This window comes from Neoarius graeffei, chromosome 16 (assembly GCF_027579695.1).
Source record: "Neoarius graeffei isolate fNeoGra1 chromosome 16, fNeoGra1.pri, whole genome shotgun sequence".
Classification (NCBI taxonomy): domain Eukaryota; kingdom Metazoa; phylum Chordata; class Actinopteri; order Siluriformes; family Ariidae; genus Neoarius; species Neoarius graeffei.
In genome coordinates, this window is record NC_083584.1 from 54914302 (window position 1) to 54929002 (window position 14701).

Below are 14701 nucleotides of genomic sequence, written 5' to 3' on the forward strand. Positions count from 1 at the left end.
AAAAAAAAAAGCTCTACTACCTGATTACTTGGATAATCTTAGTCAGAAAGAACAAAGAATAGATACATGTGGAAATTAGAGTTTATTAGTGGTTATGATCTGTACAAAATTCCTCGAAACGACTGGAGTGACGGTGCAGATTTGTGACCTAATGTTAGCGTCAGCTACATGTTGGAATATACCTCGTTTTTCCCGAAGAGTCCCGACACAGAAAAACAGTTTTTAAAAAAACCTACAAAAGCAAGAAAAAAAACTCCTGTGTGTAAAAACCTTTTCCTGACATCGGCTTTTGGGAACAGAATGTTGCAAAAGCCAAAGCACTTACTCTCAAAGGACTCCGACCTGAACTGTGGGCTAGATGGTATTCCCACCCCTCCATGTCTCAACAACACCACGGACATCTAAGTACACAGCTGCTTGCACTCCATCATTTATACAGCAAGTCTTATTATTATTAAAACAATATCTGAAGTGTTATTTCATTTTACAAAAAAAAAAAAATACATTGCGCTCGACTTTCAAACAATATTGTAAGATTTTATTTTAATTTTATCTAATAGTGGATGGTACAATAATTACAAACATTAACAGAATCAGCACATTCCAATTGTAGCTATAGTCATATAGACTAGTAACTATAAATCACCCTTGCAATAATAATTTCAATAAATGGTTAAATGTTCAGTTCCCTCTTCATTTATTCTCTATTCAAAAAGGTACAACTGAGGCCCTGTCCACACGGCAACGGATTCAGGTGAAACTGATAAAATTGTTTATCGTTTCGGCCTGGCATCCACACGGCACCGGCGTTTTGGGTGCCCCACAACGATATTTTTTTGAGAACGGGTTCCAGAATGGAAAAATCTGGCAACGGCGCTGTTGCGAAGTCGTCTGGATGAGTAGAACGGATTTGTTTACGATGACGTCACAACCACATGACTAGAACAAGCAGCACTCTCGCTGTTTTGTATGAACCACTGCATTGCATTCACTTTTGTATACAGCTTTTCTTTTAAATAAACAAGTAACTGAACCATTTCTTGAATTTCTTTTTTTTATTGGATAAGACTGCTTTTCAAAATGTTCACACACAATAAGAAAATTAAGTTATATAAAACTATGCACACTCATCTCATTATCTCAAGCCGCTTTATCCTTCTACAGGGTCGCAGGCAAGCTGGAGCCTATCCCAGCTGACTACGGGTGAAAGGCGGGGTACACCCTGGACAAGTCGCCAGGTCATCACAGGGCTGACACATAGACACAGACAACCATTCACACTCACATTCACACCTACGGTCAATTTAGAGCCACCAATTAGCCTAACCTGCATGTCTTTGGACTGTGGGGGAAACCGGAGCACCCGGAGGAAACCCACGCGGACACGGGGAGAACATGCAAACTCCGCACAGAAAGGCCCTCGCCAGCCCCGGGGCTCGAACCCAGGACCTTCTTGCTGTGAGGCGACAGCGCTAACCACTACACCACCGTGCCGCCCACTATGCACACTAATAAAACTAATTTGTACACACAGAAGGCACGATTTCCTCGCTTAGTCGCAGCCATCTTCTTCTTGTTGTTGTGTGTTTGTTCCTGTGAGTGCTTCACACCGGGTAGAAGAAGGGGTTTATGCGCATACGTCTACTACTTCTATTGTTCTGGTGTCTCCGATGGGACCGTCTTACAGCGCACGTAGAGGTGTGGCATGTGTATTGAATCGTTTTCAGCAAGCGTTGCGTTGCCATATCTACCTGATATTTTAATGATCCGTTGCCCATGTGGACGCGATATTTTTTTTAATAAAATCTCGTTGCTGTTGTCGTGTGGATGTAGCCTGAAATCACACAGGTTGTTAAGTGTGTAATGGACAATAACAATTTTATTCAAAGTATTAAGTAGGCCTAAGTATAAAGGGCATTTTTGCAGTATACAGTTTACTGTATTTTTATACAGTAAATACAGGCTTGTTTGTTTTTTCCTAACTGCAACAGAACTAATTTAAACTTTGGTTAGTCGTATTCTGGCAGTGGTTCAGGTAATAAAACAGCATTATTATATAATACACTGTTGTCAGATGATGACTATTTATTGCTCATGTGAACCCCATGCTGCAAACCACAGCATCACAGACCTCCGCTTGTTGTAGCAACCTTTTCAACCATGTTAACAGTAAAAAGTGACTGTCAGTACCACCATAAACTGCTCCTAAAAAAAAAAAAAAAGTCACCAGATGCCACTAAATGAGCTCCCTTTTTTCAAAATTTTCCAGGGGAGCCCCCCCATACTGTCCCCCCTGTGGGCTTACGTACTCTCCACCATATGGGCCACACAGCAAAAGTTAGGGCTTTATTTTAATCCTGGGGAGAACACTGGGTTTACTAGTGTGTTTACTGTGCAAAGAAATCCGAGCTATCAAGCAGACTTTTTTTCCCCTCAAAAACAGAACCGTGATATTTTAAGAGGTCTACTGTAGAAATGTTATCGTATTCTGGTTCAATGCTTAGATTCCACAATGTTGCCACTTGGCCCAATTATTCGTACAACTGAACAGGCAGATATAATCCATCAATAGCTCGAATTTATAGGTTTTTAATGTTCTTACCAGACGTGTTGTTGAGTGGAGGCAGTGTGCTTGGTGGGCGGGGACATATAAGTCTTCTCCTCACTCGCCCCACCCTTAGCTGTCCCTGACCCCGCCTTCCCATGTATGACGAAGTTGCTTCGCCCATCCACCTCACAGCACCATGGGACTGATGTCCGACCAGCGGGGGTGTCGTGCAATGCGCCGCCAGAGGAAAGTCTGGAAAGAATTCATCAACAATCACAGGAACAGACAGCGAAGTGCTACCACTCTCAGCACCATCCTGTTAACCCTCCAAGTTTGAGTACTCCTTTCTCCTTGTCGTTTTTACAGCGACTGTACTTTTTCAAAAATGAATACAAGTCACAATTTATTTGATACAATTTCAGATCTTGTTACGCTCACATTTTGTCTCAGAACATCATTTATTGGCAGCAAGTTCACAGTTACTAGTCAAAATTCAAGGCAGCTGGATAGACCCTCCCTTGACTCACTTCAGTGACCAGAAAGGTGTATTTTATCTAGAGCTGAATGTGGAAGAAAAGTACAAGACTGTTTAACTGGGACTTGTGTGAGGAGTATACCTGAAGGCATGGAGAGAACAGGGTGAATATACTGATCCAGCCTTTTCTGATGCATCCATGCAGACTTCTCCACGGGTGGTGGGCGAGGAGGACCACACAACACACACGCAGCAGGGGGCTCGCAGCAGCATGGCAAGGTCACCGCCTAGCAGAAAGAGAAACGAAAAGGGGACGTTTACCCAACACGCAACACTAATTCTGCTTTTCTCCCAGGGCGCACAGCGTTAAGTTTATTCGGTACTTTATATCTAAATTTATTGCATTTTGTAGATAAAAGATTACTGGCTGTAGCCCAGCTAGTAGTCATCCCTCTCTAAGCCCTTAACAAATGAACAGGACAGCACAGATATTGCTGCTATCCAGATGTTTGGGCAGATCCAGAGCAGTAATATGGCTAGAAATTTTTAAGCACCTCAAATGTTCTGGGTTGAGAAGAACCCACCATGAAAAACAAAAATCAAATCAATCTCCAGCCAACAGCAGCCTTTCAGTCAGAAATTCAGCACTGATGAATGCCAAAAGTATATGGACACCTGACCATCACACGCATATCTCCTTTTTGAATGCCTCATTCCAGATTTATTCCACTTTTCCTGTTATAATAAGCGCCACTCTTTTCTTCTGGGAAGGCTTTCCATTAAATTTTGGGGCGTGGCTGTGAGGATGTGTTCATTCAACCACAAGAGCATTAGTGAGATCAACTACGTTTACATGCACATCCAAATCGAGCTGCTGTCGGTAATCGAGCTGAAGGTCCCAGCAGGGTGCCAGAGAAATCCAATCCTACATGCACACAATGAAATCGGGCTATTGTGTGAGGTGCATTGTGCACCCGAGCCACAGGTGGCGCTACACGCCCCATCGTGTTGGTACACTTCCGGTTGTCGTCATGAAGAAGAGCTATTCAAGAGTGTAAACAAAGTTATCAGTTCCGTGTTCTCCATTGCGCGTTTTTCTCCCGTCCATGAATTTTAATATATTCAACTCCTTAAGCTGAATGAGCATGAACTCTGTCTCCTCATTGCTCCAGAAGTGCACGTTTCTGCTTGCCTGTGGCAGTGGGGGCGTGGTCAAGCGCCGGTCTGTGACAGGAGGGCGGAGCCAGGGAAGGTGAGTGGCAGAATCACTTCACCTGACGGTAATTAACCTGTGTTTGTGTGTCTTCCCAGTAACCGCGCCCTATTTAAGGAGGCAGAGGGAGAGCAGAGGGGACAGCTCATCCCGGGACTAGAACACAGCGCGCGCGTGTGTGTTTTTCTCTCAAGAATAAAAGTAGGCTGTTGAACTGAAAAGTCTGACAATAAAAAGCCTATTAGTACCAGAAGCTTTGTCCTGCCATCCTCTGTGCTCCACCCACACTTCAGAGAGCTCTACATCGCCATTTTCTCTTCTTCGTTTGTTCCTCCTGACCTCTTCTGCTGCTCGCTACTACTGTTGTCATGCCGACCGAGGCTGTTGTGTTTCCCGCTTGTGGTCTCGTCACTCATCACTTCCGGAAGTAGCTCGACAACTAGCTCGATAGGGTATACATGCACAAAGTAGCTCGGCAGAAATCGCATAAACTAGGTCGTGTAGCTTGATTCCAAGAAATCAAGTTCGGTTCAATTTCAGCCGAATTAAGGTGTATACATGGCATTTTGAACTTCGATTTCAGTCGAGCAACGGCAGAAATTCGATTCTCTCTATGTGCATGTAAACGTAGTGACTGATTTTGAGGCTCCAGTTCGAGTTCATTCCAAAGGTGTTCAGTGAGGTCGAGTTCAGTCAGGGCTCTGTGCAGGACATTTGAGTTCTTCACTCCAACCTTTACACACACCATGTCTTCATGGAGCTCGCTTTGGGTACAGGAGCATCGTTATGTTGGAACAGGTTTGAGCCTCTTAGTTCCAGTGAAGGGAAATTGTAAAGCTACAGTATAATACAGAGACATTCTGTTAGCCTGGCAAGCCAGACTAAATGTGAATATTTAGTCTGGCCTCGATCCGTAGACATTTCTGAAGGGTGGGGGAGGAACAACCCGCTGTCTTTCAAACTGTCTCTGTGCGTATAGGCCAACGCTCTGACCAATCAGCGCAACAGTGACTGTGACGTAGTCAGAGCGACAGAAAGCAGTGGGGGAGACCTTGAAATAAATAATTTTTCAAAATGCGTATTAATTAATAAACAGGTTCTAGATATTAAGAAGTTTGGAGATAATGACCACAAGTTTGGAGTCTGTACCACATACTTAACATACACTTATTTTTTTCAAGTGTTTTTCAAGGTTTTGCTTAAACTGTTTTTGAGAGTTTTTATTTAATGGTGTTTGGTGAAATAATTTCCCTTAAATTTAAAATAACGGGAAAATAAGAAACAATCAAAAAGTAATGTTTCAAAGCTGTTTATTAATTCTTCGTACTGCACAAACTAGCCCCATCCTTTTGGCTACGAGCGGAGCCAGCTGGTAGATCAGACTTTTGCCATAGCCGGTCGGCAAAACAGCGAAAACGTCCTTCTTGAAAAGGAATGAGCGGAGAGCCTCTTCCTGCTCATGTTTCAACGAAAACTCCAAGTCTAATTCTTCTAAAACTGATTCCAAAGCGGAGTCAAACGCGCGCTGTTCACTAGCCGTAGCCATCTTTCCTGTTGTGCTTTCTCCAGCGTCGCGCAGCTTTGTCGTCACTCCTGCAAAAGCCCGCCCAAAGAATCCAAACAAAAACCTTGCGTTGTGATTGGCGGGCACGATTTGATGCCCGGGGTGTTTTTGTTTATATGGTGCGAGGCTAGACCCACTCGCTAGGCAAAAATATTTTTGGCCGCTAGGCAGGTGGGTCTAGTTTACTAGGCTAACATTCTGTACAATTGTGTGATTAAATCTTTGTGGCAACAGTTTGGAGAAAAACCACATGGGTGTACATACTTTTGGGCACATAGTGTAGATATAGATCCCTGCTCAACAAACCAGAAGAAACAGTGGCCCAAAAAAAAAAAAAAATCCCCAAGATGACATGAAGACTAAGAGGAAACTGACTCAAAATGGAAACCATCCTCTTCTGTGCGACACCAAATAGCGATATTATGAATGATTACTCTTCCACAACTTTATACTATAGAGTCGAAGAGGGGGCGGCATGGTGGCGTAGTGGTTAGCAGTGTCCCCTCACAGCAAGAAGGTTCTGGGTTCGAGCCCAGTAGCCGATGGGGGCCTTTCTGCGTGGAGTTTGCATGTTCTCCCCATGTCTGTCTGGATTTCTTCTGAGTGCTCCGGTTTCCCCCACAGTCCAAAGACATGCAGGTTAGGCTAATTGGCGGCTCTAAATTGACCGTAGGTGTGAACGTGACACGCAGACACTGGGAGAACATGCAAACTCCACACAGAAAGGCCCCCTTTGACCACTGGGCTCGAACCCAGAACCTTCTTGCTGTGAGGCGACAGTGCTAACCACTACACCACCATGCTGCCCTCAGGACAGCGACTAGAGATACATTTTGAGCTTGACTGGTAACTTCGGGTATACACAGTAAGCTGACAGAAGGGCTTGGGATTAGCTAATGAGTTGAGAAAGCCAAAGCAGGATGGACAAGCTTGATCAGTGGAACATAAATGCAAAAGCAAAACAAGGCTCCATAGCTAACAAATAGCTAATAACATGACAAGACTCCATCATGCAACCTCCAACTTTCCAGCATCTGGATGATTCCTGGAGTCTTAAAGGTCGACTGCCTTTCAGATTTTTCAAGTGTAGGTCATAAAAAGAATTCCCCCCCCCCGACACCCAATTATTTTTGTTTAGTGGACCGAAAGCTACTGAATTCGAATCACAGACTTCCAGTTTTATTAGGTTTTCAAAATAGAACAATTAATGAATTTAGAGCCATGTGGCTCTAAATTCACTGCTATTTTTTCCTGCTTCACCATGACCCAATACAATATTGTCATGCATCACGTGGTGGGTTTTCCCTGTTTGTACAAGGCATTGTGGGATACAAATTAGAAACACGAGAGAAAAATGGAGGACGCGAGTGTGAGAATGAAACGTGAAAGACCGACTACAATAATGGAAAGTGAGAAGAAAAGACGTTATGTTATATACGAAGGAAAGGAAACGCAGGACCAAACTAATAAATATCGGCGGTCAGCGAGCACCTCGGTGTGATCAGCTGTTCGCTTAGTGACAGAATGATGGAACTGTCAGTGCACCGTCAAGATTCAAGATTCAATAGTTTATTGCCATGTCAACACAGTTGATAGGAATTTGTTTTGGCACATCCCCAACATCAAATACATATGAGAAAAAGAAAAAAAAAAATACCTAAGGGCAGACAGCCATGGGTAAAACAGACAAAGACAGTGAACAGTAGTGGGGTACCCAGTAGTCACTGGACAGCAATAATGGCTAAAAATAAGTTGCATTTAGGTGGCACGGTGGTGGAGTGGTTAGCGCTGTCACCTCACAGCAAGAAGGTCCTGGGTTCGAGCCCCGGGGCCGGCGAGGGCCTTTCTGTGTGGAGTTTGCATGTTCTCCCCGTGTCCGCGTGGGTTTCCTCCGGGTGCTCCGGTTTCCCCCACAGTCCAAAGACATGCAGGTTAGGTTAACTGGTGGCTCTAAATTGACCGTAGGTGTGAATGTGAGTGTGAATGGTTGTCTGTGTCTATGTGTCAGCCCTGTGATGACCTGGCGACTTGTCCAGGGTGTACCCCGCCTTTCGCCCTTAGTCAGCTGGGATAGGCTCCAGCTTGCCTGCGACCCTGTAGAACAGGATAAAGCGGCTAGAGATAATGAGATGAGATGAGAAGTTGCATTTAAAAGTTGCATGATAAAGTGCATCTTAGAGTGTTCCAATGGTAAAGTGCATACCATGCATATAGAGTGCTACATATCATGGCAGTCAGAGAAGGTTCAGATGTCTGATGACTAGTGGATATGTCCCTATCCCTAAACCGTGATGTTGAGGTCTATATCTCCTTCCTGATGGGAGGAGATTAAAAAGATGGTGTGCTGGGTGAGAGGGGTCAACTATGATTTTTCTTGCCTTTCTAATTAACCGCGATGAAAAGAGGGAGGAAAGTGAGGGGAGGTTGGCGCCTATGATTTTGGATGCTCTGCGTACAACCCTTTCCAGCCTTGTCTTGTTCCATGAAGTGGTGTTACCGAACCAGACAAGGATGGAGAATGTGAGAACACTTTCAATTGTAGCTCTGTAAAAATGAATCATGGCTGTCTGACTGACTTTAAACTTCCTGAGCTGCCGCAGGAAGTGAAGTCGCTGATGGGCTTTGCTGATCTTGATGTTGGTGTTAAGGTCCCATGATAAGGATTCATGAATAGTAGTCCCAAGGAACTGGAAGTGAGTGACCCTCTCCACCTCTACCCCCTTGATAGAGAGAGTGGAGAGGGGGCCAGAGGTTTTCCTAAAGTCAACGACCAGTTCCTTGGTCTTAGAGATGTTAAGAATCAGGTTGTTCCTATCACACCAACCCACCAGCTCGTCCACTTCCCTGCGGTAGTCAGATTCATCCTTGTTTGTGATGAGGCCAACAACTGATGTATCATCTGCAAACTTGTACAACAAAACTGAATTGGAGTGAGACTGACTGAAATGTGTGTATAGGGAGTACAACAGAGGAGAGAAGACACAACCTTGTGGTGCTCCGATGTTTAGGAGCATGGGCTGTGAAAAGTAGTCACCAATTCTAACAACCTGCTTTCTATCACACAGAAAATTAAAGATCCATCTACAAAGTGATGTACTGACACCCAGCTCTTGCAGAGTGTTAATCAACTTTACAGGTACAATGGTGTTGAATGCAGAGCTAAAATCAACAAAGAGAACACGGGCATATGTACATTTCGATTCCAGATGTTGAAGGATGGAGTGCAAACAGAGGGATACTGCATCATCCACGCTTCTATTTGTTCTGTAGGCAAATTGCTGGGGGTCAAAGGTAAACCTGCGCATGCGCACACACACGGACTTCCTCTGTCTGCTTGACTGCATGAAGCGAGTGATTTCATGCACATTACTTGCTCGGGAATCCCCTCAAATTAAGTAACTTCCCAGCCACGGAATGGCCTGGGTTTCTTTTGAGAAATTACAGAAATAAACATATATCACAATGACCAAATTTCAGAGGGAACTAAATTTCACCGATTTTATGAAATCGAAAGGCCGTCTAGCTTTAAAGCAAGCTTGAATGTTTCACTTACCTTTGCTCCAAGCGCCGGACAACCCTCCCAGCGGATAAGCCTGTGACGGCATTGTCGGAGTAACGGACGAACGCGTGCAGCAGATGAAGCGAGATTGTGTGGCGTTTGTGATGAGGGGGTGGGGTCCTCTGCTAGCCTCTTTCTGTGAGGATATTCAAAAGAGTCAGTGAGCGAATGTACAACGTCTTAATGTAGACCACGTGCCTAAGTCGTCCATTATGGACGCGTGTTCACACGTGTGTGCAACTGACCTGAACCTGCAGTCATGAGGTGCAGGAGAAGGTCTTGGAGCTCTGAGGGGCGTTTCAGGTACAGAGTGAACAGCTCTCAACTGTGAAACGTTAACACGTACTTATCAAATTCAATTTGCTTTTCATGTAAAGCTGCATCATTAAAATCAGCTACATTAAAAAATATATATTTAACAAACGCCAAAATCAGGTCACCTTTCCCTGTCTGAGGTGTGTGTAGAGCTCAGTCAACGCACGAATCCCATACTCCAGCTCCGACACCTGTGCCTGGAGCCACACCCAGCGACTCCCTAGCCACGCCCTCTCCCTCATCCACTGCCATTCATTGCTCATACAGCTGCGAAGATAAAGACATCGTTGTCAAACATGGGGCTCCTGGTTACTGAAAGGAATCGATATAAAGGGAAGGAAATGACTCCGAATGAGTCACTGTTGGTTAGTAAGAGGTCTGCTGGGTTTTCTATGATGCCTGGTTTGGTGTTCCAGCCTTGTTTTTGTGCAACAGAATTATCTGGTGATGAAATTTAAAATATTTGGCTCACAGTAAACTCACATATCCCTGAGTCTATTTGATTTTTTTAAAAATACATGTCGTTAAAGGCGAGACCTGGGGTTGATCCACAAACCCATAGACAAATTACATTAGTAAATTTTTTAGACCTCCTCAGAATTATTCAAAAAAATCTTTTTAATGATTTAATGTCTAAATAACCCTTCCTTTCTTTAACAGTCTAAAACAGTAGTAGTATTTAGTTTTCTTGCACGCTCACACCAAATATGTTAAACAAGGTTCATTTAAGTTCACCTGTGTGGATGTTGTACAACAAATATCTCTGACTTTAGGATGTTTCACAGCTAAAACAGCAGGGGTGGGTTTCCCAAAAGCCTCTTAACGCTAAGAGCATCTTAACTAGGAGAGAGAGTGTTCATTGTGATGCTCGCTCTACCATTTAACGATGATCTTTGTGCTACGATGCTTTTGGGAAACCCACCCCAGGTCAGTGAAGCATCGAGATGAAGTTATTAGGAGGAAAAAAGATGGAGAAGGTTATTAAAAGACTGGCAATTAGCACTAGTCTGGCTAACGCGACTGCAAAGCTCTACGAGCTATTGGTCTGGCCAAGATATTAAGCCCACCCGTTTCCCAGAGCCCGTGGTTGACCCGCCTCCCTGAAATGCCTCAGTTTGCTACTGGTCGAAGCCAGAAAAGGCTGTGACGAAGCTTAAACCGATCACATCACTCTTTCCTCTGACATATGTGACGCGACAGGGCTAACTGGTAGATTAAACTCTTACCGAAGCCGGTCGGGAGCAAGGCGAAAACGTCCTTCCTTTCAATAAATACCTCCAGGGCTGCTCTTTGCTCCGTTTTCAATGAGAACTTGCTCCATGTTCGTAATGTTTCTAGTGAATGAAGTGCTTCCGGCATAGATTCTGTAAACAATCTATGGCAGGGGTCTTCAATCCTATCCGCAAAGGGCCGGTGTAGCTGCAGGCTTTCATTACAGCCAAATTGGAGGCTCACTTGATTGTTGACTGGAGACGAGGGTGAAATGATTAAACAAGTGAAATCAGGTGTAGCTCCTGCTTGGTTGGAATGAAAGCCTGCAGCCACACTGGCCCTTTGTGGATAGGATTGAAGACCCCTGATCTATGGCTTCCGGTCGCAGTTCTACTACGTCACTGCCTTGAGCACGCCTCTACCCAGGGCCGTTGGAGATGCTCAAAGTTGATTGGTTCCCGATTTTTCGGGAGCTTGGAAGAGCTGTAGATAGCTTGACTGGCCAGACTAAGCTCGCAACAGGCCCTCGTGTTGCGTCACGCTTAGGATGGGCGGGCCCAGGCTAAATTAGCACTACCTTCTTAGAAGCACTGTGAACTTCATTATAACAAAGCGGAAATAATACGACACAACCCAGACTAGCAAGACCAGGCCAAAAACTGAGCGCTTGGGCAAGAGGCAGGTCCGAGAGTCCAGCTACAACACCGAGGGCGTCACAGAGAACCTGTGCAGCCATCATCAGCTCTTCAGAGATCTGACCTCTATGGGAGAGCAGCCAGAACAAAGCAAGTTCTGAATAAAGCTTACAGAAAGGCACACCTGGAGTTTGCTGCAAGCCATGTAATAAAAAACAGAGCTGTTGGGAAAGATTTTAAGTGATTTGGCTATGTTAGTGCAGCCCAACACCCATGTAACGCCATTCCTGTGATGAAGCACGGTGGTGGCGGCATCGTGCTCTAGAGTTGTTTTTCAGCATGAGGAACTGGACCCAAACAGAAGTAAATTGTTCAGGAGAACCTGTTCCAGTCGGCCACACATCTGTGTCTAAGGAGAAATTTTACATCCCAACACGATGAGCCAAAGCACAGGAAAAAAAAACTCCAAAGCAATGAAACGATATGATATTATGCTTAGGAATAGAAGCGTCAAAACCCAGACTTAAATCCAATTGAAAATATGTGCATTGTCCTGAAAAAGAAACAAAAACATTGTCTATCTAATATAGCAGAACTGGAGAAAAAGTACAATGAGAAAAAGGGGGGGTGGGGGGGGGGGGGGGGGGGGGCAAAACCAAAATACATTAAGCTTATAGAGCCACACCCGAGACTCGAACACCAATCTGTAATTACTGCAGGAGGACAATTCTCCCTGGGGCAGTGAATTCCCAATCATTAATTAGTGATCAAAGATTTTATTTTTAAATAGTTCTGAGGACATCTAAATAATTTATTTAAATTGTATTTATAGAGAAAGTCATTTCAAAAGGAGCTGGAACAAAAACCCTTCTCTGCAACACAGCGAGAAAGATAAATAATCCCTCCGGAGGTGAATACTTTCTGGAGTGTTCTATTTACCATATAAACGAAATGTGCTGATGGAATTCTTCATTAGCAAAATACAATTTTTGATGCTGTGGCCATGTTGCTTTCCAAAAGAGCTACAGGACTAAACAAGCAAAATCACTCATCATCATCATCATCATTAATATTAATGTTCTGCAGGTGAGACACGGGTCTGTGCGTTCAGACTGTACCTTCCAGATAATTGAACCCGTTTAAGAAGAGTTGTTCGTGTTATTGTTCTAGTAAACTGATTTTTTTTCTCGTCTCACCCCCTGGACACTGGACTAACGCAATGTGACTCAGGGTTACAGTGACTGGGTTCGACACCCTGCTGTAAGGTGTTGTGCAGGTACACTGCGCATCGTCCTGTCTGCTCTCTGTATGTTTAATCAGAGCACATTGAGTCTCACACTGATTTCACTCTGGATGGTGAGACATGTCGACCTCCTGCACCCCCCTCTTCATCCTCCTCACTGTCACTGCCTCCGCCAGAGCTGCTGGCCGTGTGATCAGAGTCCAGGGCGCCCCCAGCCGTACGGAGGGCTTCACTGCAGCTGCGCGCGAACCGGTTGAGCTCGGCTGAGTCCGGGGCCACGGCGGATCTGCTCAGGTCCCCCAGCTGCTGCGTGACGTGTCGCTCCAGCTGTTTCACCTGCACTGCATGGAGGCGGCGCCATAACATGTCCGTTCTCTCTCCGAGCTGCACCTGCCGTTTCTTGGCCTCCACCTGGGCCGCCTCGACCTGCATCACCAACGATCCAGCTGTCGCACCGCCATTCACAGCGGGGCCCCTCGAACCGGACTCCGCGCCATCCGTAGGTGCACCGGGGCAGGAGGACTGGGTTCGAGGCTTGCACTGACCATGGTCTGAGATCTGAGCACCGTTTTCACAAGTCAGGAAGGAGCGCATGCGGTGCAGCCTCACGCGCCCTTTGGCCGTCCTGCAGCCGCGCCGCTCTCCGTTCATCACCGCGCACCGGAAAATCAAACCTCCAGCTCCTACCGCGCCTCGAGAAAAATCTCCCCGTCGTCTCGGTTTAATCGCCTCCTCGCGGCTGTGTCTCCTGTTTTTGGATCCGAGCCCCGCTGTCAGGGTCAGGGTCCGAGCCGCCGCCGCCGCCGCAGTGGAACGCCGTGTTCGTCCCGGAGAAACACGCCCTCTTCGAGGCCCCGCTGTAACCGCATCCCCGGCGCTTACCGACCGAGTTCCGACACTCCCGCGCCGCCTCCGTTTCCCCCACACAGCCGCCGTCCTCCTCCTCCTCTCCATCAGCGTTCGCGGCGCAGAGAACCTCACCCCCTCCTGGTGCGGCGCGTTCTCGGCTGCAGCAGTTGGAGAGTCCGCGCGCCGCAGCGTTCTCTCGCTCGATCGTGCTCGTGCTCCGTGTCGCGTCGGCGGGATCACAGGTGGCGCTCTCCCACTCACCGATCACACGGGCCTCGGCGAGCTCTCTGCCGCCGTTTCCGTTCACGAACCCTCCTCCTCCTGCTGCGCCGCAGCAGCTCTGCGGACCCTCCGCCCGGGGCCAGGCTGCGCTCGCGCTCATTGTAGTCCGGTTGCAGTAGTAATACATGGTCGGTTTGTCCGCATGGCGACACGGCGAACCCCGCTCAGTTACAGGTATGATTTATTTTCAGGAAGAAGAGGAGTTCTGACCCGCCCGTCTCTCTGCGCGGTTGGCCGTCTCCAACACTCCGAGCGCACCGCGCATGCGCCATCCCCTGGCCCAGCCTTTAAAACAGGCAGAGGAGGAATTTTGAGGAGATGCCTTTTTCTTGTTATTCTTCCAAATGTTCTTGGCAGCAGCCCATCACTCTTGAATTGGGTCATATTATTATACTTGGGGTGGCACGTGGTTAGCACGGTCGCCTCACAGCAAGAAGGTTCTGGGTTCGAGCCCAGCAGCCGGCGAGGACCTTTCTGTGTGGAGTTTGCATGTGGGTTTCCCCCACAGTCCAAAGACTAGGTTAATTGGTGGCTCTAAATTGACCGTGAGTGTGAATGGTTGTTTGTCTCTGTGCCAGCGACTTGTCCAGGGTGTACCCCACCTCTCGCCCATAGTCAGCTGGGATAGGCTTCATCTTGTCTGCGACCCTGTAGAACAGGATAATGGATACAAATGATGGATGGATGGATGGATGGATGGACGACGGACAGACAGACAGACTTGGGGTGATATGGTGGTTAGCACAGTCATCTCACAGCAAGAAGGTTCTGGGTTCGAGCCCAGAAGCCGGCAAGGGCCTTTCTGT

The 14701-nt window shown here is 46.4% G+C and overlaps 1 protein-coding gene across 2 annotated transcripts in view; it reads right to left on the reverse strand.

The window, feature by feature from the left end:
• Positions 1-14144, reverse strand: part of LOC132900865 (KAT8 regulatory NSL complex subunit 1) — a 39811-nt gene extending 25667 nt beyond the window's left edge. The window contains exons 1-6 of one of the 2 annotated variants that reach the window (XM_060943198.1): positions 12859-14144; positions 9800-9941; positions 9605-9684; positions 9354-9495; positions 3166-3310; positions 2603-2800 (exon numbers count right to left, since the gene is read on the reverse strand). In XM_060943198.1, the coding sequence (XP_060799181.1) occupies positions 2603-2800; positions 3166-3310; positions 9354-9495; positions 9605-9684; positions 9800-9941; positions 12859-13718 (1567 nt within the window). In that variant the 5' untranslated portion in view covers positions 13719-14144. The other variant, XM_060943199.1, reaches the window with a different exon arrangement.
• Positions 14145-14701: the final 557 nt, after the last annotated feature.